Source organism: Anser cygnoides, chromosome 3 (assembly GCF_040182565.1).
Source record: "Anser cygnoides isolate HZ-2024a breed goose chromosome 3, Taihu_goose_T2T_genome, whole genome shotgun sequence".
Classification (NCBI taxonomy): domain Eukaryota; kingdom Metazoa; phylum Chordata; class Aves; order Anseriformes; family Anatidae; genus Anser; species Anser cygnoides.
The window spans coordinates 83,030,747-83,056,982 of record NC_089875.1 but is presented as its reverse complement, the minus strand read 5'-3'; the positions used below and the strand labels follow the sequence as shown (position 1 = coordinate 83,056,982).

The 26,236-nt window shown below is 45.5% G+C and overlaps 1 protein-coding gene across 7 annotated transcripts in view; it reads left to right on the top strand.

Annotated features, from left to right (window-relative positions):
* Window positions 1-26,236, top strand: part of ANKRD6 (ankyrin repeat domain 6) — a 116,097-nt gene that overhangs the window by 75,123 nt on the left and 14,738 nt on the right. For 2 of the 7 annotated variants that reach the window (XM_048049522.2, XM_048049516.2), the window contains exons 1-5: window positions 7,555-7,618; window positions 16,534-16,632; window positions 19,041-19,380; window positions 24,740-24,838; window positions 25,531-25,629. In XM_048049522.2, coding sequence (XP_047905479.1) covers window positions 19,087-19,380; window positions 24,740-24,838; window positions 25,531-25,629 — 492 coding nt within the window. In that variant the 5' untranslated portion in view covers window positions 7,555-7,618; window positions 16,534-16,632; window positions 19,041-19,086. Of the gene's footprint in view, window positions 1-3,035; window positions 3,758-4,759; window positions 4,779-6,976; window positions 6,995-7,345; window positions 7,619-16,533; window positions 16,633-19,040; window positions 19,381-24,739; window positions 24,839-25,530; window positions 25,630-26,236 lie in introns of those variants that run through there. The other 5 variants (XM_048049517.2, XM_066994538.1, XM_048049519.2 and 2 more) reach the window with 4 other exon arrangements.

The window sequence follows — 26,236 nt, the reverse complement described above, 5'->3', positions numbered from 1 at the left end:
AACTTCCTCTTGCAGTTCCAGTACCCCGTGGTGGGATGCAGCTGGAAAAGTTATCTTCTCGTGATGGTAAGAGCGCACTGTAACAGGTGCAAACGCTGCTCTGTGAGTTACAGTGGAGACACGCAGCCCTTCCACCCACACGTTCGCTGCATCTCTCTCCCACCCTGGACCCCCCATCCATAGGACTGCGGCCCCTGACTTTCAGCGTACACCTTACAGAGCTCTTACCTGGCTCCCACTGCCTGCCAGACTCTTGCACGCGTGCCAGACACGTAGCAATGTTGAGGAACCGTGTTAATATAACAGCACCTCAGACCATACTCGTGGTCTCTCCATGATTCAGAGCTGCACGGGGAGCGCTGCTCAGCCAGTTCGTTGCGCCTTCCAGTGTCCTCCCAAGGCATCTGCAGGGACTGCATCAGCGCTGCTGGCAGCTCCTCAGTCACGTTTTGCTTGAAGAGAAAGAACATCTCCAATGCTCTCTTGTCAGCTGGAAAATATTTTGAAGCTGGTAAATGTGTGTTTTCTTCTTTCCCCTTCTGTCAGGAGCGTTTTCTGATGGCTGCCTGGCCGCGCGTCTTTACTCATGCTTGTAAAAGGTAGGATCTTCAAACAGAAGTTTGTGGCTTGGTGCTGGCATTAGATTAACATAATGGTGCCTTCTGGCCTGGAAAAATCTGTAAACGTAGCAATTACTTTTTTCTTGAAATTTTCCAGCGTGTCTTTGTCCAAAATTCACCTGGGTTTCCGTTACGTGCTGGCTGAGAGAGTGTAGGGTCACTCGTGCTGCAAGGAGGAGCACCCAGAGCAAACCCAAGGAGGAGAAGGAGCAGACCTCTGCAGTGCCACACCAGCATGAGGGCAGCGGTGGCCCCAGACCGAATGACCGACAGTGCCTGTGCTACGGCTGATTTGAATCGTGATGTCCCTAAAACCATCTTTCTGGCTTGCAGTGAGCATTGGTGGGATTTGTGTGGCATTTTAATTGATTGCCAGGTGGCTCCCGTGCTGAAGGAGATGGTGAGGAACCGTTCTCCCATCCAGAAGTCCCACTGTGCCTGAGCATAATATAAAACCCCGCTCTCCCACGAGCACAGCTGTGTCCTGCGTCGTTCCCAAGGTTCAGCCCCAGCACTTCTGTTAAACAGCAGTGAGCTGGAAAGACCTCCTAAGTGTTTTTATGCAAATGGCACCGAGACCTCTCTTCCATGTGTGTTTGCACGCAGACGCTGTGTGGCAGCAAACAATAGATATTGTTTTGTTATGTAAATACTGAGGGATGCTTGCTGAGAGTTGATCTCGCTTTTAATGAATGTTTTCGACGTGTGCGTGTGTTGAAAGAGAGGGTGGGGAGAATAATAAAGTTGTGAAATTTCAGTGAGATAAGCAAAATGAAAAAGTGTCACGTTAGGAGCTGCAGAAAGTGCTAAGTATATAACCTGCGTGGCGGATAACGAAGGTCAGGGCTACATGGAAGGGAGATAATGAGGGGGGAAGGAGAACAATTGCCTTCACACAAGGAGTTTAGTGATGTGTAACCGATGACTTGCAACTGCCGCCGTGGTCTTCATCGCCGGTCCCCGTGTGCCTGCGTCTCCGAGCGCGCTCTGCGCAGCAGGTGCGGCTTTGCCGGTTGCTTTTGGCGGTAACGAGGCATCGCCTGAGAGCTGCCAGGCAGCTGAGAGTCCTCATTCAGCCAGGCTGAGGATGGAGGAGGCAGGGAGACAGAGCCTCACTCGCCGGAGAGCTGCGTGAGCAGTCGGGAAAGCCGTGCTCGCCGTCCCCTCGTGTGGGCCAGCCGGGCTGGCTGCAGGCAGTGAGTAATAGCAGCAAGTGGAAAAAAGCACATGAAACGTTCTCAGATGTCCCGGACTGTGCTAGTTCTTAAGGTGAGGGATCGCACCGCTGTACACGTGAAAACTGAATAAATTCACTTGGTGTGATCCCGTTTCAAAATATGGAGTGAAAACAGCGGCAAACAACAGCAGAGACCAACCTGCAAGCTGCCAGATTGTTTTGTGTAGGTGCCCAGTTTCAAAACGTTGATCAGCATACAGCCCAGCCCCAAAAATAGTGTCGGTGTACTTGAGAAGTATGAATCAAAATTGTATTTTTCTTCAGTTGGTAGTTCTTTCCTGTTCTCCAGATACAGCTGATGCTGTTGTGGTTTTCATAATGACACCTTGGACTCCTTTTTAACTTTCTTTTGGGGCAGGAATGGGTCAGAGGCAGAGTCCTTCCTTTAGCAAAATAAATATATTTTTCCTGATCTGTTTAGACAGGATTCGTGGGAGAGTTGGAGGAAAATCACTTAAAGGAAAGCAGTGCTGCAGGTCTTGGAAAAAACCTCTAAAAGTCAATTGAGAGAAACGGAGGATATGTCTGCATCCTGCAGTAAGTGAAAAAGTGAGGTAGATTCCTGGAAGCTCATTCTTTTAAGGCAATAATCCACCCTGCTAACACTGGTATCCTGAGTACAGTATCTATGTTTATGTCATGTTAAATACAACAAGCTACTTCACAGAGAAGGTAGACAAGAAAAAGACCATTTTAGAGGTTGTAACACGCTGTTGTGTATTAATAAACAAAGAAACCCATTTTCCTCTTGAGCAGAGCAAGGGAGACATGGGCACTATTAGACATAGGAAGTTTTCTTAGAAGCTTTCTTACCAAGGCTTCTGATTATTATAAAACAATAGCTATTATGTATCACCCCATTAAAAAATGGTCGGGCTCCGTAACTTACACCAGGCTATTCTAAAATAATTTAGAACAAATGTTATTTCTGTTGCATGAAATGAAGCTGCCAGGTGATGGTTGGAGTTTTGGTTGAAATATTCAGCATAATTTCTGGAGATAAACTGCAAAAGAGAATTTGGCGTCCCTTGCAGAATAAAGGAGTCCCCCCCTTTTTTTTTTCATTTCATCTGGTACCTTGGTACAGTGATAATGGATACAACCAGAAGCTTTTTGTTAGCTACCTAAGTGTTCGTTTATTCAGATACTGACTGAACTTGGTGATCTTACGATGCCAGAACACGGGTCACCCCCAGTATGATTTCCATTTAGCCCAGGGGATTTTATGAAGTCGATCAGCTTCTATGCCTTAAGTCTTCCAGAGTTTTTCAGCTTTCTTTTTCCCCTCCTTCCTGCGAGGGGAACCTTTTCACCCTTCACACCCATGAATTGAGGAGAGGCTGTCCTCTTGCCTGTCAGTGTCTGTGATGCTTGCTGCCTGCCGGACTTCCCCGTAGCCTTCGGGAGCACCGCTCCTGCACTTGTGGTACCCCGTGCAGGCTGTGCGGCTGATCGTCATCCTCACAGAGCTGCAGGAGGGGAGGGAGCCATGCAGGGGGCAGGTGCACGTGGGTTCTGCGTTTTCCCCCTGCTCACACCCGGGGGATGCTGGAGCTTTACGGCCCCGCCACCGAGCAGCCGGCTGCACGCCCGCCTGGTGTTGTGCAGCTCGCAGCCAAACGTTTCCTGGAGCGTCTGTAGCGCCGCCTGACTCATCGAGCCGCTGAGATCCGGGGAGATACGGCCGGATCCCGCTCTCCGGAGACGTTGCCTCATCGCTGTGGGTCTGCAATACTAATCTGCCATGTCAGCCCGGGCGTCCTTCGTCGCGCCCCGCTGACCCCGAGGACCATGGTGCTCTCGGAAGGCATCACCCCGCCGAGCCCGGCCGGAGCTGTGGGCATCACACCTGGCTGGCGTCCCCGCAGGGGACAGGTATTGCTTTCCCTACCTGCCCCAGGTAAGCGATCTGATCCTCAACAAAGGAACACAGCGAGGGCTGCTTCTTATTTTAAAATACATTAAAGCAAAATCCTTTCTTTTTTTTTTTTTTTTCTCATTTTTTTTTTCCTTCCTCGGTTCCTCGGCAAAAGGTCTGAGTATTTCCGTGTTCTGTGCTTCCCAAAGGGACGGGGGGCAGGAGGGCAGCTGGGATCCCTGGCACGGAAAAGACCGTGGTCTGCTGCTTGGAACAAGCAGCAGTGATTTGGGGTGATAATGAGGGATTTAATTCTGGGCATTAGGCACTGGCAGCAGGGACGTGGTGCGGCGCCTGTAATCACGTTGTCGGTTCATTGTGCACTGTCTGGGTGTGAAAGGGCAGTCAAGCTTTTATTGGCAGTACACGGGCATCTGTTACCTTCTGCCTTGTGCTGCCTGTGCAGATGTATTCGAGAAAAGATGCTCCACGTGTCGGAGGCATGTGGAGAGTTAAACCCTGCACGGGGAGAGGGTCACTGGTCAGAACGAGAATGACATCCCCCTCCCGCTGCCACCGTCACCCATCTTCTTTCCTTACCAGCTCAGGAGAAAAGGAAAGTTGGTTGTCTGGGCTTCCTATCCTGATCAGCCACGCTTTCCTGAGTTGCAAATAATCGAAAGTGCATGCGACTGAGGAAGTGCAAAGCAGCCAGAGTCAGGAACGTGACCTGCTGTGCGAATATCCGTCTGTAAACCAGCCAGGATCGGGGACGTGGCTTGTAACGCGGCCGCCCTGCTGTAAAGGAGACCCACGACTGCAGGAGGCTCAAGCAACGTGATGGAAGCCCATGTAGGACTGGTAGCTGAATCGACTCCTTAGTATGCTTTTATACGTGGTCTGATCAGTGGAAGAGGCAAGAAGGCAAAATACACTGCAGAGCAGAGCTCTCCCAGGCGGTCCCTCCGGACTCGCAGGGCATGACAGGCTGATCATCTCGGGGAGAGAATTTTTTACTGCGGCCATCGGGAAGGAGCAAGAGAGAGAAAAGTCGAACTGGGAAGTGAGTACAGTTTCCAACGCCTGCCTTTGCGTGCCTGTGAACGTGACTCTTTCCTGGCAGCGCTAAACTTCGCACGGTCGCAAGTCATCTGGGTGCTAGCCTACGTTTGGGGTTGCTGGTGGTGCGGCTACGACGTCATGAGCATCTGAAATTTGATCAGAAATGTCAGCGTGTCAGGAAAATGTTTGCGTTGAGCCTCCTGCAGTGAATGTTAAGAACCTCTCGGTGCCAATGATGTTACTGATTTATTTGTCTTTAATACAAGGGGTGGGAAAAGCAACCAGGGTCTGACCGCAGGTGTTTCAGGACGCACGGGGCTGGTTGTCGGTGCGTTGTGCCTGACGTCCGAGCGGCCAGGCTGGGTGTAAGGATGGGGGCAAGCAAGTGACTGCATGGTTCGTTCAGAAACCACCAGGGCACAGGCAGGCACTGGCACAGAAACAAACAGCTCCACGGCCGGAGAAGCTCTCGGAGAACATAACTGATGTGAGGCTTTCTGCACGGCGTGCTGGTCTCGGGGAAGGAGGAGAAGAGCTGGGTGGTGGGGACGCTGCTCTGGGATGTCAGGGGAGAGCCACGGAGGGAACAGGGCGGCCAGATCGTGGGGCTGCAGCTTGCGTTGGTCACTGGAAAGCAAATGCTTCAGGCAGGTGAGATCTAACCTTGCGTTACTTTTCACAGATCAGCTTATTAATTACAGGCCATCTGTATTTCTTGGCTTTTCCACATGGCTTGTACACAAAGGCACGGCATGGCACAGGCTCACGCAGTGCCGGAGGAGCCGTGTGTGCTGTGCACGGCCCTGCTGAGGGACACGAGGGCTTTTTTCTTCTCTTCCATCTTTCATATGACGCCAGGGTGTCCAAACCACATCCACTTGCTGAATAAACGTGCAGCTGCTTCCACGTTGCTACAGGCATGCTGGCACCTAGCAAGCAAGGGGATGGTAAAGGAAAGCTGACCTGAGTCCTTTCCCTGGAGACAGCAGAACCTCATGCTCGTCCTTGCAAATCAAGAGGCAATTGTCTGGAGTTGTTTCCGGGCTTTGACATAACTTTTCTATGAACGTTGGAGAAAACAGCAACTTCCCTGTGCTTTAAAGAGCACTTTTTGTAAAACGGGTGTAATATTTGTGAGCATGATACTCACCTCAAAGGGTGTTACAGGAATTAGTGCTCATAAAGTGTGTTCTAAGGCTCAGTAAGACAAATTGTCGTAGGAGTGCAGGTTCATTCTGCTGCTGTCATCTACAAATTAACCAACGTGGTTTTAATAGGGGTGAGCTTTCGATGAAAAATTTGTCTTCCTAGTATGAGGATGGAAATTGAATGAGGTGAGGCTCTCCCTGCTGAAACTGGAAGCAAAACGTCCGTGCTGTGAGTGGTGGGATCATGGGGGGGGCTGTGTGCTGTTGGCTAGGCTGAGGCAACCAAATCCATTGAGGGGGCCAGCCAAGCCGGGCAGGAGTACCAGCTTGTCGTTATTGCTGTTTTGAGGTGGATTCAAAAGGAGAGCACAGGTTGACAGACACTGTATTGCACCGTCTCCACGATCATCTAGTCCCTGTACCTCTTACACGCAAACTAAGCGAAGTCTGTGATACTATTAGCTGATAAAGAGCAGTGCAGCGATATTTCAAGAGAGAGAGAAAGATAAATCATCTGTGCACACACGCCTGCTATCTTGAAAATGTTTTTGCTCTGCTGAAACAATCAAATACCAAGGCGTGAAATACTGCTGAAGTAAAGGCAAAGCTGAAGTCCTCCCAGACTGGGAGGGTCCTAAAGCTCAGAGTGGATAAATTTTGTGGGAAGCATCACTTTTCAGCTCTGCTGGTTCCTTGGACAGGTTGTTGGAGCCAGGGAAGAAGAACTTGCTCACGGCCACTTGCCTGGTTTGTATGAAGAGTGCTAAATCTGAACTGTTCCCGGGGCCAGCGTGCCGCGATGTCAGCACCTCCGTGGGAACGCAGTTTCTCGATGACAGCAAAGATCGGTGTTTCCCCGTTGCAGGTCGAGATCCCTCCCAAAGGTGTCCTTGGGATGGTTCAGAGGAGGCTGTGAAGCATTTTGTACCAGTGAGGGAGCAGTCAGCTGCCTTTAATTGCTGGCTGCTCTCGGGCCTGGCAGTGCAGAGATCTGTGTATTTATATCCCCAGCCCATAGCTGTAACGCATCCGTGTTCCCTTGGCCGAAACGGTGCTGTTAGCGGTCGAGGTAGGTAACTCGTGCCCAGCTAACGTAAAGTCTGGGAGAGGGAGAAAGACGGAATGGAAGGGGGCCACACAAATACAGATTAGGCCAAAAGAGAGAGCTTTCAGAAAGTTTAGGGATTTCTGTCCCACATTAGGGGAATGAGGGGACACTGAGGATGTGCTTCTGCGTACGTTCCCTCTGCCTTGCAGCAGAAGTGCAGTGATCCTTTCCAGGAGGCTCAGAGGGTTGTTTTGTTTTCTGTGTGTGACCCCCCTCCCAAACCGATGAGCAGATGAGCACTCGGGGAGGAGCTGCTGCAGTGCTCCAGTCTCTGAGACGTTGCTGATGGCAGTGTTGTTTTCTGATCCACAGGTCCAGAAGATGGCATAGGAACAGCGTCGCCTTCCAGGGAGCTGGGGTCCTTTCTCACCTCCGTGCATGCTGCTTGAACAGACCTGAAGCCTTTGTTTTTGGACTGAAGAAACCTGTGCACTGCTTGCCTTGAAAACCTCTCTCTCCTAATTCATGAGCCAGCAGGATGTGGTCGCTGTGCTTTCAGAACGGCTTCTCATAGCTGCGTACAAAGGCCAAGTGGATAATGTGGTGCAGCTTATCAACAAGGGTGCCAAGGTAGCAGTTACCAAGGTAACAAGAGAAAAACGCTTTACAAAATCCCTGGGAACTAACATAACTCCTAAACCATTGTCTGTGAAAATGCCCTTGCAGCTTTGCAATTCTGAATGTAATTGAGGTTAGCGGTGGATTACAGTGTTGGGATTTCCTTAAAGTTTAGACTTATTAGCTCGTGTAAATTTACCAAATAGTGCATGTCTTGTAGTTAGACACTTCCCAGTACACGCGTGCACAGCTGTGGTGAATGCTGAGTCTTTAAAAACGTGCTGTGCTGATGGAGATGCTGTGGTGTTTTTCAAAACATTGCATTGACTTTTGAACAATGTGCGAGATGATGAATGGAGCAATTCATCACTGTCGGGGGAAGCTGGTCCAGAGCGCTGGTCTTTCTGGATGAGGGGATGGGGGAGTGCCACCTGTTGTGGCAGGATAAAGGTATGCAGAAAGCATTTCTTGCCATCAAAGGCTATCGGTACAGCGGCCTCGCTTGTATCTGACATCTACATTGATTCCTGCTGTGTAGTCCCCATTCAGTATATTATAAATATTCAGTATATTATAAATATTAATATAATAACAATATAAATAATATTAGCAAATAAAAGATGAGGTAGAAGTGGCTGTTGCAGAGACAGTTCACTCAGCAAGAAGCCCTGAAGAGAATTAGGTAAGTTAGGTCTTTAGAGCTGCAACATAAAATCTGGGATGTCCTGTTTTGACAAACTACTGTTTTCTATCATATCTCGTTCTATTTCTCTTTCCATATTGCTTTTGAACACTGTATGTATGGGAGCAAATATTCACAGATAGAAAGCAAATGTGAGTACATCAGATAAGTAATCTATTTTTTCTGTTCTTATCTGTCCATGACAGTTGGTTGCAATTCTTTTGTGGTGTTTGGGTTGTGGATAGCATTTATTTTGAAAGGTGGAGTGATCCAAAGGTAGCCAATTTTAGTGAGTTTTGCATGCCAAAACTGAGCGGTGTTTTGCTGGTAGATAATATATACAGATGTAAAAAATGTGAATGGGCCCATAAAGATATCTATTTGGCTCTGTTGTCCACGCATCTCTGTAGTTGATCAACAGCTATTGGAGGTGGTCAGGAACAGCAATAATTAAATATGCTTGAATGGTAGGTGTTTTTTTTTCTTGTTTTGTGGTCTTGTGTGGTAGTTTTTGTTTGTCTGTTTTATAAGGTACTGAGCTTTGAGGTTATTGAGGGACCTACCTGAAAATGCACAAAGTACTGAAAGAATACTGTATATTTTGTATAAATTTGTGCATTAAAGTAATTTTGAATCCAGCTTCCACACTGAACCATAAAATGTGCTGTCCCTTGCCGTGGTTGCCAGAGTAATCATGCCACTGATTGAACTGTTTCACAGACTTAGGTTGCCATAATCCATAATACTAACGCAAAGCTGACACTTCCTCTTTGTTAAGATTGCTCATTATGTAATTACCAATGCCTTCTGTTAATTACAATAACAGTGAAGGCAAATTGTGTAAATATGGCTTTCAAACAGAAAAATCAGGTTAATTTGATCAATGCAGATTTGCTAGGGTTGGGAAAAAAAAATTCTTTCCTGTGCGATATAGGTGGCTTCCTGCTTCTTGCACTTGCTTTGTTGTGCCACCTTTGCACAGAAAATCAGCTCAGCTGTATAGGGAGAGCACGCGCGTATTTGCCTGTGAAAGGCTGTGTGAACGTGCACGCCTTGGAAGAGCTTGGCTCGCTGATCCAGCGACACAGAGGCTGGGAGGAGAAAGAGCCATCCAAAGTCCAGGACAAGGTTGGCACAAGAGCAAGCACGTGTAAGTTAACCCCAAGTATATTTAAACTGGGAATTTTAAGGGATTTTTCAGCCATCAGAGCAGCCAGGTTCTTCTGTGGTCTTTCAATAAGTGGAACAGACCCCCAAAATAACTATTTTTAAATTACAGGTTGCTAGTTTTAGGCTGGAAATTAGATGGCGTGCTTGTCAAAGCAAGGAACTATTGATTGAGCTCTCAGATAAACTGAAGTGCCTTCTTCCCTCCCCGAGATAAAATTCATTGCAAAATGAAACCTAAACATAAATTTATAAATTTATTCACATGCCTTAGTTCTCTTTTACTCGTATATCTTCTGCTTTTATTTGCAATCTTCTGTTTGTTCTGTCAAATTAATTTTAAATTCTAGGGGTTTGATCCAAAGAGAGAAATGACTTCTGTACTTCTCAGCCAAAATTCCTACTGAATTCTATCAGAGCTCTATTGGAAAACGACATGCCAAAGCAAAGTTTTTTGGAGAGAGAGAAAATGTTCCCTCACCACTTTAGGCTTGAAATGAGTTTCTGATATGCATCTGTGAGCGCAGACCAATTCTTGTGGAACAACACCACGCAGAGCCACAGCTCGAAGGGACTGAGGTCTAGAGCTATGTGCTGTTCTTCATTCAAACCAGATTAATTGAGCATGGCTTAAGGAAAATGAAGCACATTTTCCATAACGAACCAAGGACTATTAAATGCTGGATAGCTGGCAAGCTTGTCCGGTTCTAATTTTATCTGAAATTTGGAAAGTCATGCGATGTGGTTAATTGCTGCTTCAGTAAACAGAAATTCAGCTGCAAAGTGGTTTCATTTGTGTCACCTCTAAATGGGTGATTTCAAAAGAACAGCAATATGAAGGAATAGAAATCCGATGAGGAACTGGTGTGCCCGAGTTTCCTCCAGGATGGATTTGGTTCACTTTGACAGCACGAATAGCAAGTCCAGCCCTCACTTCCAGATGAGGTCAGCGTTGAAGCGTGTGTTTCAGCATCTTCCCCGACACCAGGATCAGCGAGGGACACGTGGGCTCTTCCCAGCTGTGGGGCTTTTTAAAACCTGGGAGGAAGAGCTGATGGCCACAGCCGTCTGACACCAGGGACCCAGAGGGGAGGAGAGGGATGGTGGCACTGCTTGGCACATGGACACGCACATCATCCTGGGGCTGGGATCTCTGCCACGGAGCCGTGCAGGGTGGCAGCCAAGAGACAGTCTTGCTCACCACGTGTGAACTCTGCTTTGGGCATCCTGTCAGCCACCTTGCTCTGGTGCTGCTCTGCCTGGTAAAACAAAGAGATCACATTTGTGTGCATTTTTGTTCTTCATTCTTCACAGGCATGGAAGTATATCTCCTTTCGTTATGAAAAGGGCAAAAAAAAAAAATCCCCCAAACCCAAACAACTGGTAGTTCATGCTGGCTGATTCCAACAAGCAGGTTCCTTCATGAGGTATTTTGGTGAATGTGCTGCCAAAAGTGGAAGATTAAGAACAGATCCTGGTATGATTAACTCTATTCTTCCAATCCGCAAAGCTTGTCCCATCTTTCAGTGCTTTTGTAGGAGAGCTTTCTTTCAGTAACCTTGTCGACAGCTTCATCTTTGAAATGTAAGTGCTGGGACTTTTGCTGAGCTGCTCTGTCTTGCTGTCCTCCCAGAATGTTGTTTCCCTTTTCAAAAGTTATTTTCCTTTTTATGTTGTGAGCTGAGATAGACGAGGGGGAGGGCTGAGAACCACCAGAAGTGGCAGAGGAGAAAGGGAGGTAGTGATGCATCGGGTAAGACCAGCTGCTCTCTTGATCTTGTTCCCAGCGTGGTGCCAGAGGAGGGGAGTTAAAGCTTTATTTCACCTCCCAGCCTTGAACTGCAGCGTGCCAGGAACTGCAGCCCTTACTGTGGCCTTGCTTCACGCCTGGAGATGAAATTCCAGCTCTGAACCTGCGTTAGAGCTCACCAAACCAGCGTGTTAGTGGTGGGTTTCACTGGGGCACTGCTCCAGGGCACGTGGAGCTCAGCACTGAGAATTAATGCTGCCAAAAAAAGCTGGATATTAGGTAGGGGTGTGCCACTGGTCTGTTAAACATGAAGAAGATCGCCATAGGAAGTAATAATGTGGCACAGGCAGTTTTAGTGCAGTTTGCATAACACCATGGGTTTTATGGATATTTTTTCAAAGGAAAGCAGAATACAGCTTTGCTGCAGAGCACAACATTAAGAACATCGCTCTAAAATTGAATTCTGCAAAGAAAGGATGAGCATTTGGGGAAAAATGCTAGTGCTTCTGTTTTGATTCAGCAATTCTGTTTGTTTATCTGTTTGTTTCTTCGATCTGAGCTTTGAACTAGCTGTGCTGTGACCCTTCCATATGGCGGCACGTCATAGTGCCGGGGTACTCGTCGACTCGTCATCAAGGTTTCAACTTGAGAGAATGCAGAGTTCTGGAAAACAAATGTTTTCTTCACAAGCGAAGATGGAAGCAAAAAAAAAAAAAAAAAAAAATCTGCTTTGGTGCTTTCACATTTTTGTGCTACTTCAGCTTGAAAAACTACTTATTGCCTTAAGTGGCTGTTTTAAACAATAATGAAAATAAACAAAAGGGAAATAGCAGACATTTAGGGACTTGCTCAGCGCCTGTTGAGGCCAATGGGAAGCTTAGTGCTGGCTTGAGCGATCGGGTTATTCATGGGGAACAGCATAACAAATCAGCAGCGTGGAGAATGGGACAAGACCGTCTGCGTTTTCAAGCTTTCTGTAAAATGTGGCTAGGCATGTTTTTGCATAAACGCCGAGTGGATGAATAAACAACAGTGCTCGTGCAGCACGACACTGGGGTGGGGTGGAAAACTGGATGTGCTTGCGTAAAAGCATCCACGAATATAAAAAGACAAGGAAAGATCCTGCAGGTCGTGGTGCAAAGCCTGCCTGTATGGATTTGGTTGCAGAGCGCACACCTGGAGCAGCTCCTCCACAGAAATTGTGCTTTTAAACCGTACGTATTGACAGGTGCCTGGCAGAGTGTGGAAGTTAGAATACAGGTTAAATACAAAGTAAAAAAAAAAAAAATCCTGCTGAAATTCATCTGGATGTTTACTGTGCTTGGCTGCAACCTGATATGCCCCATAGCCAGAGCTCTGTGTCGCGGCTGCTGGAAGTGGCAGCTTTAGTACAAGAGGTCCCATTTATTTTTAATAAGCCAGTGACACGGGAGGATTTGTGCGATTTGTGACCTGCTGAAGCAATTATTTGCATTTGAAGAAATGCCCAAATTGCATACTTTTTGTGTGAACGACTGCTTTATTGGTTCGTTAATCTGAGTTGTAGAAATCTCTCATTTGTATTTCTATTATTGCCTGTAATAACCCCAAAACCATTACAGCCGATATTTGGACATGCCCACAAGCTTTTAAGTCGGTGATCTTTCCAGTGTTTGCACTGCCTGCACCGGAGGAGCATTGCCTTAGTACAGCCTCTCTCTCCTCTTCTTCTGATGTTACTGGGAAGAAAAAGAAAAGCTGGCATTGTCGGTTCTTGCAGTGTTATGATTAATTGTGAGATGGCCAGTGCTTTTCCAAAAGCCCGGGCCTCTAATCAGTGTAATGTGCTGGAATCGATCCTCCTTCCCACTCTCCTGTTGTGGTTAGGATTGTGATTTCCCTAGTCCCCCTTCAGAGCCTCTGGGAAGAGCTAAAGGATGCAGTGACTGCTCTCTGAAGGTCTCCCTTTCTGTGTGTCTCCAGCAGGTGGGATGCCTCTGAACCCGTGTTTGCTGGGCAGAGAATCTTGAGACACACAAACCCTCTGGAATAAGAGGCTGAAGTATATTCCATCATCCTCTAGTCTTTTGTTTTAATAACTCGGTGTGTTTTTTCTAGATGAAAACCTGAATTTTGGAGACCTGGCTGCAGTTTTTGAACGCCTGGGGATGGTGATAGTGGAAATGCACAGCGATGCAACCTCTTTATTTGCTCAGTAGCAGGAACGTCCAAAGTTGCCTCGTGTTGGCTTCTTTTCCCCGTGGCCCTGAGGACGTGGCGGGGCTTGGCTTTGCTTGTTGAAGAGGCTGGAATGGAGACGGTTTCTCTGCCAGCCTCAGCCCTTTCCTTCCTCTCCAAGTCTGGTGGTTCTGCTCGCTCCCTGTCCGACCCCTCGCCCTCTCCTATAGCCACAGAAACCACAGCTCTCCCTGGCCCCGCTGTGCCCTCTCCCTTTGAGGGCATCTCCTGTCCCGGTGCTGGTCTCCTGAGGCTGCCCACGAGCCAGAGCCCGACCGCTGTGGCCTGGGATGGGTTCCTCCTGGTGGAACGGGAGGCTGGTGCTGCCGAGGGAAAGGGCAGCCTCCTCCTGAAAAGCCTGCTCCCTCCGGCCGCGGTATTTTTATGTGCCTTAAGGCACTGAATGGGCAGGTGAGGGTGGCGTGCCCTGTGAGATCTGGATCTGGTGTGGCTCGCAACTTTTTCTTGTGAAGCACGTGGCTTGGATGCGTGCCTCCGGGAGGCTTTCCCCGTTCCTGCGCGCTCGTTACGGGGTGCTTGTCTACATGAGGTGTGCTGGGTGAGGAAAACACGTTCCTCGTATTAAAAATAAACTCATACTCTTCTTCCATAGTTTATTTTTAACAAAGGACCTTTGGCTGCACCTCGGCATTTTTTTTTTCAGGAGTTAGAGATGGTTATCTTATCAGAAAATTTCCCTGCTGGAATCTATCCGCGTGGTTGGCAGTGCTCTCGTTTCACAGCACACGAGCTGCCTTCAGCTTGGGTTTGTTTCTGTTTTTTTTTCCTGCTCCGTGTACAGATAACAGTAAGTTGGTTTTGTGCTATGTTAGCAACCTGCTGGGAAGTGAGACACTCCGATGAGGCGATTTATTTATCGCAGTTAGGTAATGTAGAAGTTCAGAACCCACAAACCTGAACGTGCTGGAGCACATCTCCATAATCCAAACGTGTTGTTCGTAGCCGGGAACGATTTGTCAACCTCGCTTCAGGTTTGTTTTCTCTTTTTCATGTTGCCTAGAGACTTTTATGCCTCCTGCCATCATTGAGTTACCTGAAACTTAGCCCTGGCTGTCCTCCAGGCCGCTGCCGAAGGAGGCTGTGCTCTGCGTGGCCGGGGCAGCCCTTTGCTCGGGGGGCATCGCCGATGGACCAGTGTCTAGGTGCGGCAAGAAGCCCACAAGCAGCAGGCTGTTGCCACTCAGTTGGCACGGAGAGGCCGGTGGGGACAGCAGGAAGCAAGCCCTTCCCACACCTTCGGAGATGCTGGAAGGAAAGTTTCCCGTTCATCAGGAGCGAGCTGCTGCCTCCTGCTTGGAAAGGGGAACGGGACAAAGCATTTGTTTTGAGAGACCTGAGCGGGTGTGGGCTTCTCCCTTAGATCTGGCCCTCCAGATCAGTCGTGGTGTAATGAATCAACAGTTGCCATTTTCAAAGCACCCCACAACTATTAACTAATGACACAGACGTTTTGGCTCCAGTATTACTGTGGATTTCAGCATTACTTTGTTCTGAAGAGGCTGAATTCCCAAGACTTTGCCAGCCGGGCAGGGATGGGAATTGCTGTGTGCAAACAATTCTGTCCCGAGCATGTGTTATTATTTACCTGGAGTTGCTTTCACACTCAGGAAGTTCCTTAAAATCTCAGAGAGCTAATGGTTCTCTTCTGTTTATTTAGGCCACTTGTCAGCTCTTGAGGTGTTTGCTTCTTTTCTAAGTGATTTATTAAGGCAGTTTGTTTTCTCGTGAAAAAGAGACAATGGCAGCAGCAGTGATGAAGAAATAGACATAGAGCTGAAGAGCAGTGTAACACAACTTCATCTCCTGAAATGCCTGGGGGAGAACCTGTGAAGTTATCTTTGTCATCTTAAAAAAGACAGGAACCCTGTTTTCTTACTTGTGATTAAATAAAATTTGCAATCAACGTTTTTAGATTTGTTCCTGTTTAACAGTTCATAAGGCGATGCTTTGAGGTCTATACTGGGGAGATATATGTGTGTATATACATATATACACACACACATTTCGTAGAGCAGAAGTTCTTGGTCCTCCCCTTACGAGTTTTCTTTTTGAGGTTGTATGGGTTAGTTTTTTAGGGAATCACTTATTCTAGTTCTCCTCTGTTGTCCAAGACTCTCTCTTAAAATCTCTTCACTCTTTGAGCCTCTTTTAACATAAATTCTTGTGCCTCTTCTAGAAGAAGCAGCCTATTTTCCTTTTCCTGAAATGCTTCACCGTAAATTCCACCACAGGGTGATCAAATGGAGCTCAGTTATTTGTAAATATTGTCTTCCCCATGTCATTTCACTTAGATTTTTTTTAAGCCATTTGTTGGGGATTTACTTTTTCTATTAATTTGATTTTACTGTTAAATTTCAATCTTTTTTTTCTTCTAAAACCATACATCATTTATGCATCTCTCTAATTAAAGCATTTTTGTCCTTCTGCTCATTAAGTAACTGATCTTGATTACGCTATAGATTGATTTTCTTGTGAATATTTTATACTCTGTTTTTATGTGGGCTAGAGCTTGTTAATGCTTAAAAGTAAGTGTTGTCTGAAAACATCTGACAGATCTTTGACAAAATGAGGTTGGTTGTCATACACAGCGTCACCTGGAGGGACTTACAAATCTTCCACTCATTTTAAGGGGGTAGTACCTGTTGTACAAAACGGTCCAGAAGTTCTTATTTCTCTTGCAAAAATGGTACCCAATGCAGTATTTGATTTTGCCTGTTATAGGAACTTTGTTGTACTGAGTAGGATTGGAAGTGGCTGACAAATCTGTGCTCCAGAGGGACAGAAATAAAAAGGTCATGAATTCTCTTCAGGCATGGACACAAAGCTGGCTCCGAGTTTGTAAGGAAGTATCCTTACATAAGTAGAATATCCCCTTTGTAGATTACCACCAGGATAAACTGAAATGTTGCAGAACGGGGAGGAGGAGTTTTATGCATATACAAAACGAGGGGAGGCCTTTTGTACACTAATGTATGTCAACTGCTGCTACTGCAGACTTCAAAGAGAGGGGTATGTACAGAAGAAGGAGGAAAAGGATAAAATTCTGGTAATCTATTGCGCATAAAAACTCACCTTAAATTATTGTTATTTTCTTCTCATTCATAGCATGGCCGGACCCCCCTGCATCTTGCTGCCCACAAGGGTCACCTCCATGTTGTCCAGATTTTGTTGAAAGCAGGTTGTGACCTGGACATTCAGGATGATGTAAGTAGATACAGCTTCCCTGCTTGGGGTGGAGGGCAGAAGGCTGTTGTTCCATCAGTAATTTGCAAATGAGCATAGGTCTTCACTTCTTTGAAGTAGGATTAAAAGAAAGCAAAATCTGTCTCTGTTTTTTTCTAATTTGGAGATGCAGCCTCTAATTTGGAGATGCCAAATTTGCATGAGAGACAAAGTAAAATGAGGTGTTTTTCGACGAGTTGCTCAGTCCTTATGCTCCAGCTGCAGAGCTTTGTGCGAGCTGTGATTGTGCCGGGCTGGTGTGAGTAGCAGTGAGAGCTGGTGCCTGCCGTTGGGTACAGAAATTAAATTAGAGCTCGTTACACTGTGCAAGAACCCGCTGGAGGACGTCAGGTGGGGGACGTAATCTGTTTTGCCTGAAGTGGGAGATGCTTTTGTGTCGACGCATGCCACAGCATATCGGGCAACTGCAGTGGGGAATTACCAAGAAATGATCCTGTTGGCTGCCGTGGTTGATGCGGGGAGGTCGCATCTGTCAGGCTGTTGGGTGGTAAGCATCAGGACAATGCAAAGAGCTTCGAGCTTAGTAAATGGTATTTGTTATCATTCAGTCAAATATGTAAGTTGTTGGAACTTCCTCGATTTCCATTAACTTCCTGGCTTTCCATAAAAAGTTCTAATCTTGCACCAGGTTTTAAGGCACGTTGGAATGACAGGTAACACAGTTTTAGCTACCTCGCTCTGATGAACAAAAATGTAGGCCGAAATGTGCAACAGCAGTTGAATAGTTAGGACTTCCCTCCGATTCGTTGCTAACTTCTGATGGCACACTGGCACAAATTTGAGGAATGGTTGCTTTGTTTCCCTCTGTAATAAGTAAGATTCTTCACGGGACCTGGAAGTCCAAAGGTTGCTAGTAGAGGCACCCGTATGACTATTAAAAGGGCAAAGAAGATGTCTAGGTGCCTTTTGAAAAGCCATGTAGGCATTTGTTTGCATGCAAAGGATCTTAAATATCTGTAGAAACTGGAAAACTGGTTTCCTTCTCCACACGAGCAGCTGCATCTCCATGAGGTGCAAGCAGTCTGGCAAGTGTACACCTGTACCACTGTGGTATTAGTGCAGCCAACTTTCTACTGGGGAACTTGTTTTTCTAGGAAGAAACTTTCTCTCCTGCACTCTTTATGCTTTCACTATCCCCTTCTGTAGAAAGGAGCAGATTTGCAAGTGTAATGGCAATATCAGTTTATTCAGATATACCCTGAATATGTTTTTAGACATAAATGCAAAAATGCATAAAAGCAAAAATGATTCATCAGATATTTAAGACAAAATTGCAGGCACTTTACAAGTACAGTCAGTGTTCCTGAGAAATACAAGTTAGACTGCAAGTGCTTCCACTGATTTGCTCAAACTGGGGTTCTTTGAAAACTGCTTTTTGAGTAAGTGTTTTTTATTTTATTTTTTATTTTTTTAATCTCTAGTCATAAAATCTAGACTTTATATGTAAACCTGATTCGTTAGACATAATGGAAAAAGAGTAGATTGGTGCTTAGCACTGTTTTGGTTTAGCCAAGAGTCTTGCACTGCAGAAATATCCAGCTCATAAAAGACCTTATTTCAACTTGCCTGGCAAGCTTCTCCAGGTCTTTGTTCTCAACAACTGGATACCTCTTCTTAATGTGGTGACTGATCTGAACAGAATAGGTGCATGCTTGATTTACAGATACTGTTTCTTAAAAGCACAGTGCGATTCTTTGCTCTGTATTTAGTACTAGTCATCTGGTTTGGGCTAAGGAGAACCTCAGGAGATGCTGAGACTCAGAGGGTGGGTTTGGATTTGTCTCGGAGGAGGAGAAGGAAGGCTAAACTCCACATGAGGATTTTTGCTTGTGAAAGGTATTAACTAAAATATTTCTGCTTTCCTTTTGCATAGGTCTTCAAGAAGGTTCTCTATGTTTTCTCCTTGTATAATTCATTTTTACACTTTATTTATGCCATACAGAAATGTTCATATTCTTTTTTAATTGCAATCTATTGATTATGCCTTCAGTCACTCTTATCCCGTGCTTATTTGGCAGTGAAGGCACTTTAGCATCAAGTGTTGATTAACATCATTACATTTCATTTCAGGAATACTGATTTAGGTTCAGAGATTAAATTGCTCATGAGAGTGGGGAGTATCGTATTTCATTGAAAATTAAATTACTTGATTTTTGTCTGCAGAATTATGATAACAGAAGTCTTCAGGTTCTAAAAATACGCATATTCTATTTTTCTAAATAACAAGAGAACTCAACATTTTATTTTGGAGTTGACTATAGCTAATAAATAAATGCAATACTAACTTTTCATCTGCTACATGATAAGCAGAAACTTAAAAACTGCTAAATGTTTTGGAGAGATTCAAACACTAACTTCATGTTCTACAGATGTATTCTTTAGAACACGGCAAGAGCCGTGAGAATTAGTTGAAGAATGACCTCCAGTGGCCTGGAGTGGGATTATTATGAATTTCAACCGGTGGAGTCCAGCTCTGTAGAGTACGCAACCCCGGGAGCTAATTCCTTCCTCCTCCCTGCCAATCCTGAAAACTCTTACTGGGATCCCAATGCAATCTCTGACTGGTCAATGAGTATTCATACAGCACGCACCTCAGAAATAGTCAAGGAGAAAGTTGTCCCGGTGAAGGAAATCAAGGAAGAGAAAGATAAGAAAAACCAGAAGAGAAAGGCTAGAAAGGAACCTAGAAGATCAGAGAGAGAGAAGGAGGTTAGAAATCTTGTGCGTCAATCCTGCCTTGAGCTTCACTTCTCCCATGGCTGCATGCTGCAAAATCTTGGACTGGCAGCCTGGCATGACAGCTCTTGGAGGTGCATGACTGCATGGCGAGCTTTGTGCTGGGTGCTCCGCATAGTTTCCTGCCCTGTATGCGCTTTCTGAAAATCTAACTGGGAAAAAAAAACGTAAACTTTAAAACCCTGAAAAGGCCCTGAAACTTCTTTTCTGGAAGTTCCACGTTAAGAAGCAGAAAATTAATTTCAAATAGAACAATAATCCAGAGGTCAAAATCATTTCTAGTTGAATGTTAATATGCAAAGTGGCTTATTCTTATGCTCCCATTTAAGTCTCGTTTAGTGTCATTTAAGCTGTAATTTCTTTCATTCATGTTTATTTTTTCACGCCTTGATCAATTCTGCTGGCCATGCATCATCATTTACTGTTCAGAGTGAAATTCTGCTTACTGTGTTTTTGTGACGAATGACTTTCTTCAGCAAAGGAGGACGCTGGCATTGAGAAGCACCAGGGCACATTCGGTTGCCTTTGTGTACAAAGGCTTCAGAATATTCAAATATGCTTATATGTTCTTTGGAGTATTTTACACTCGATTATATTTTCACTTTTGAATGTTTTCAAGAACTTTATACTATGCATTCAGTGATTTGATTTCAAAGTATGAGACTTCGCAAGTGCCATCCAGCTCTTTGTATCAGGGATTGAAGGCATGAGTTTTTGCTGTTGATTTTGGTGCAGTTCAGTAGTAAGACAGTTCGGTAGTTTCTGCAAACTTGAAAAGACAGTGAGGAGGCAAAGCATGACACTGGAAGGGGCTCTAAAGGAGACCATGGAACTGATGGAGGCTCTGGAGAAAAGGAGTGTGTAGGAAAACAAAATATGGTGGTTATAATAGTTTTTAAAACAGAGAAAGGAAACAGTAAGATGTATTACAAACCAGTGTAAACTAGGTCTCATTAAATTTGCGGATTAGAGTCTTCGGGATTAGAGACTCCACTACCTCTGTGCTAGTCCTGTACCATGACAGCGGCAGGATAGCTGCAAGAAGTACCACCAGCTACCTGAAACTCTTTTATAAGTTGCTTGTGTTATTTTCTTGCCCTTGGAGTGAACTTCAGATATGAAATAGACAACTGTCCAGTTCCCATGTCTCTGGTCCTAGTGGTTGCATCCACTGCTTTAAGTTAGTCAGCAAATAAAAGTCGAGGAGCCTAGAAGGTAATGACAAGCACCAGGATGCTGAGCAAACACCACCTTGCCTTGCCAGCACAAAAATGCTAAAGGAAAGGGTAATGCTAAAATCTGTGGAGAAGGTCGGGATTTAGGTATGTGCCTTTCTTCAGGATTCATGGCCTGCAGCCCTCTGCTGAAAGCAGGCATTTAAGCTCTGTCAGGAGCACGGGTTTAGGCTCTGGAAACCTACCTGGGCCTTTTTATGCAATAACTGTTGTATGTAGAGCTCTCGGGATGTACAGTCCCTTATTCTCTGCCCAAGGGGATGCACATCTACATTCCTGGTCTCCCACCAGCATCTCCCTCTCTCTAGCCCAGTGAATACAGCTGTTTTTCTTGAAGGCGAACTAATTTTGACACAGAAGTGCTCTCATTGCGAGACAAGCTGGGCGAGTACCATAACCTCCGGGCTGCTGCAGGAAAGCTTGTTGGGCCTTGTTGGGTCTGTGTGGCACGGGTTCCAGCAAGCGTGCTGAGAGGTGGAGGGGAGACACCTACGCGGCGGGCTGTGGCACAGGGTGGTGTGAGGGACACCTCGGGTTCCTCTTGGGTTCCATCACAGCACCAGTGCCTCGTGGTGCTGGGCGAGCTGAGATGCCCACGGTGTTTGGGTGGAAATGCCTCAGTCTTAGTTGCCTTCAGGGCTAGGCAGCAGCTAAGGCAGGGGGTTTGAGAGGCACTGTTGCAGACTTAGCTGCCTTACTTCTACCAAGTCTCTCTTAAGCACCTGAGAGTCCTTTTGGCTTCGAGCCCACGTCTGCATTTAGGCAAGCTCGCTTCTGTTGTTTCTGTCAAGGTCACATTTGCGTGACACTGGAGTTATTGCTCTTCATTGTTCCTGGTTTGCAGTCTGTTCCTAAGGCATAAGTCACTTACAAATAGGATCATAAATTGTGCCCAGCATAATACTCTGGGCAGTTAATGTGCGCTTTCAGGTGGATTTTTTCTCCGACTCTCTAGACTAGTCCCTTAATGCTTTGCTAAAGGCAGAACTCTGAGGAACGCTTTCAGAGACAGTTATTTTAGCAATTAATAAAAAGATACGTGAGTCAGTGATTGCACCGTGTGAAAATGCACACTCTGAAAGAAATACAGCTCGTCTGTTATATGTGGCTCCATAAAGGCAAGTTACTGGTTTGCTCCTGTACTACTGGGGAGGAAAGATGGGTTAAAAACATCGTGATGCACTCTGTGTTACTTATACCTGGGTTATGTGATGGGCCTGGGCTGCTCAGTACCTCACAGCACAGAGGGAATCGTGGTCTCTGGGCTCAGTTTCCATGGTGTACAGTCAATGTGTGCGCTGAGGTGTGAGGGAATGGTCCACAAAACCCTGCCCTGGTGGCTGGGGTTGTAGGGACCGTCACCAGAAAATCGGGATCTTCCTGCTCTTCCCTGGGAGGCGCCTCAGCCCAGTAAGGCAGGACTTGAGATATCCGTTGACACTCCCTGGTATATGAACGAGGTCAGGACCTCATCCGTTCATTGACCTGGTCAGGAGGCTGCCTGGGGACCAGAATATTGCCTGGGACCAAACCCGGGCATGGCTCTCGGTGCCACGCCACATCCTCAGGAGGAGCTGCCCAGGCCTGGGCTGGGCTGCTCTGAGCGCAGCAGGCCCTGAGGGAGACCTGCTCCTGCAGCAGGGAGGTGCTTTCAGACGTGTTTGGTTTGAATTTAACTAAGATCCTTTCAGAAGTCGCTGCCATATCCGCAAACCCCCCAAAGCTGAATGTCCTTTGACCTCACTGCAATTACTGTCATGAGGCTGGGTGAACGACAACAGCAGCCTTGACTTAAAGTGCACTCAGTGAGGGGATCCTTAATTACAAACTAAATCCCATACAACCCATTTGTGCCCCCAGTCTTATCTCCACGATCAATTTTCCAGGCTGCAAAGAAGCAGTAAGCAACTATTCATTGTCAAAGCTCCGTCCGTCCCCACGGCAGATGTCATCTTGTTTTACTCCTGGTTGTAATGTCGTCTGGCATTTTGCTGGGGTAGCAATTACAGGTTGGCGGGATGGGTTGATGGATTACATTCCAGTTTGGTCAGTAGGTGAGGTGGCCTTTGCACTGTTCACATTACCCATTGCTCTGCAGTAGGGTGTTAAGTTCTGCCTTGGCTTGTTAGAGAGCAGATTCCTGTGCAGGAATAGTTATTGGAAGCTATCTGACACTTGCACATGTGAGATGGTATATTTTGGAAGATTTCCATAACATTTTGGTTATCTTTCAACGTGGAATAAATACACAAGTTCAGAGAACTTGCAGTGCTGTCCGTTTTGCCATACTTTGTGTTTTTCTAAAAGTCCAGGTTCCTGGGACTATTCTCGTGTTTGTTTTAACTTTCTTCAAATACAGTGGGAGTCTTAGTAGGGCAAGAAGAAATGTAAGCATATGTCACTTCTACAGATGAAACATAAATAGCAAAAGAAAAAAAACACACCTCAGTGTAGTTTTTTTAATCAGCTTCATGAAAACAAACCAATTTAATGATATACTGGTGGTGGGAGTTAGCGTTGCAGGGGTTACTGAAAGGTTGTGGTTGGCAATGCTCATTTTGCCCCTGTGGATTGATAACTGCTTTGTTGTCATTAGCATAAAAGAGCCCCACTGAGAGCAATTTTAAAGTCAGCTGCTAATTGCCTTTGAGAACAGATTATTCAAATTATCCAGTTATTTAAATAATTGTAGACTGTGGGACAGAAAATACGGAAATCTCTTTAGTTTTAGTATTTAATATCAGGTAATACCGGATGATAAAACTTCTCTACTACAAATCTTTATATCTCTTTAGTACTAGCTTCCTGCAAGCCTTTTTTTTTTTTTTTCCCCCCCTGCAGGATACATTGCATCTCTCTACCCTTTGTGTATTTTTGGTGAATATAGTCTAGATAAGCAGAAGCAGATTGAGCTCCCACTCTGTTGTTTATTCATCCCCCCAAAAAGGCTGTGTGCAGCTTTGAAGCTAGTTGTTTGTGCCTGGACTCACAGGCTGTGCTCCAGCACTGCAGGTTCAAAGCAACTTCAAAGAAGAGACACGACAGGTTGTCGGGGGAGCACTGGAGACGCTGCAGCTTGGTTTCCCATTGATCGGTGTCTTACATCCCTACATGCTGCTGCATAAATCCTCCTATTTCCCCCCTTTCCTCACCATCTCACAAAAATGCACATAAAAATATGTCGATAACCCAGATGGGCAGAGCAGGGTGAGAGGCAGCGTGTGCTGTGCGAGGAGCCTTGATAGCGGCAGCCCTGACGGTGCAGGGAACTCTGAAGCTCCCCTGTTACAGCCACTAGTTTGAGTCTCTATCTTGGGCTCTCTAGCTCAGCAGATAAGTTCAACAATTAGAGGAGAGATAGATGGATGGTCAGGTGAGATGACCACATCAGCATCATTTCTTTTGGAAACTTAGCCATAAAGGAAATAAACGGATGTAAGAAACTTGCTTGTTGCTGCAACAGGGCAGGTCCATGAGAAGGGAAAGTCGTTTGGACCTCAAGATCACTTGGTTGTTTGAATGAAATAAGCTGATCGTCTTGCAGTTGTGGTCCTCATCATAGAATTGCCTCCACTCTTAGCACTAATTGGTAAATCCATCAGAGGTGCTGAAGACACCAATCTCATCTCATGCTCCTTATCCTAAGCTGGGCTGATGGAGCAATCAGAGCCAAAACAGGGGAGCCTCATCCAGTTAGTGTAAGTAGTGGAGGATCATTGTGATGAATTATGACAGCCTGTAATTGCCTTTAGAGATATTGTTGGTTATTAGGTACATAGTGCCAAATGTGTTAGATTCCCTGCCTTCTAATACTGGCATATTTTTAGAAGACTTCAGTGCTGTGTATGGAATTGTGATGAGTTGAGAACTTCGGAAAATAATTGTTTTGTTGGTCTCTGATGCTTTTTAACTTCATTAATCTTGGAAACTTTAATGATAGTTGTTTACGGGGACTGTTTTCAAAGGCAGCTTGGATTTAAACAGCACGTGTTGAAGACGCAGCCTGTGTGTGTGCTGTGTGTGTGCGTTGACTGTGTTTGTATTAAGTCAAAATCAGGTGGCAATAATACGGATTAAAGATTTGCTTCTTTTTGCAGGGCGATCAGACAGCATTGCACCGGGCTGCTGTCGTAGGGAACACCGATGTCATTGCAACTCTCATTCAAGAAGGTTGTGCTTTGGACAGACAAGACAAGGTAACAGGCAAAAGTGAAGCCCTGTGGGGTGGCAGCTTTGCCAGCCAGTAATATTAAGATCTCATAGAAGAAATTATAGTTTATGCTCCTGAGTAAGTACCTAATGTTTAGAAAGTAATTGGGACAGTTACACCGAAGGAAAAAAAAATAAAAAGCTATGCCATCTCTTTAACAGAAGCTACTGATTTAGTTATTTTTTGATATCAAGCTGCTAGTTTTTGATTTAAGTTTGTTCTCAGCTCATTGATGGAGAAATCACAACCATACTGTGCCCTACCCAAGACACTGCACAGTTTCCCTCAATTATCCCAGAAGCTGAGAATCCCAGGCTGTAAATTTAGTTTGTAAATAAAGATAACTAAGTCCACATTCCCAACAAAAGCTTTTGTGCTATTCTCTGCTTGCAAGGATAAGTGGGAAGAAGTGGAAGGTGAAGACAGCAGGAGGCTGAAGATAGGAAGAATAGAAAGGAAGAGGTACCTAAGGTGTCTGTGGAAGTTACTTTAAGTTTTAGTCTAGGATATATCTGCATCTGCTAAAAATAAAATGGAAAATTAGCTAGTAGGAAAGGAAAAAAGATTTATTTCTCAAGTGACCAGGTGACACATGCAGCTGCTGCAGTCTGAATGTAACATTGCTCTGTGTGAGGACCCAGTGCACTAAAGTTCTCCTCTTGTGTGTGTGCTCTTCAGGACGGGAATACCGCTCTTCATGAAGCTTGTTGGCATGGATTCAGTCAGTCTGCCAAAGTGCTCGTTAAGGCAGGAGCTAACGTGCTTGCCAAGAACAAGGTGAGACACATACAGAAGGAGCTTTCATTTCTAGTGTAAGGTGGCTGATTCTCATCACTGGAGATTTTTGGTCATGGCATTTCTTAGGAGGCTGGAGACCAGCTCCTCGTGGGACATTTTTCCTTTTCTTTTGCATCTGTTATGCTTGGATGGTCCCTCCACAGGCATTAGGAAATTCGTATTTTCACAGCTGATGCCGGAGGAACTCAATTGCGCTTTGAATGATACATCAGTTAGAGCAGAGGAACAGTGCAACTCCCTTGGAAATCTTCACAGTGCTCTAATTTATAAGGAGTACATTTATTGTGACTGGTGTGATTTAAAATGAATATAAATTGTATTAATTAGAATGTGGCATTCAGAATCCATTTTCCCAGAAATTGAACAGCCAAATAAATGTAAGCCACGAAGGGAAAAAGTAGTCTTGTATCTTTTCTGAGAAAGTTCTTCCTGATACATAAGTGTAGGCTCTTACCAAAAGCTTGTAATGAACCTGGACGATCCTTCTTTTGGTATTTATAATATCTTAAGAATAACAAAGCAAAGCATTTTAATTCCACACTAACTGCAATATTTGTGGAAGACTTGTCTTCAGTTCACTAATTCA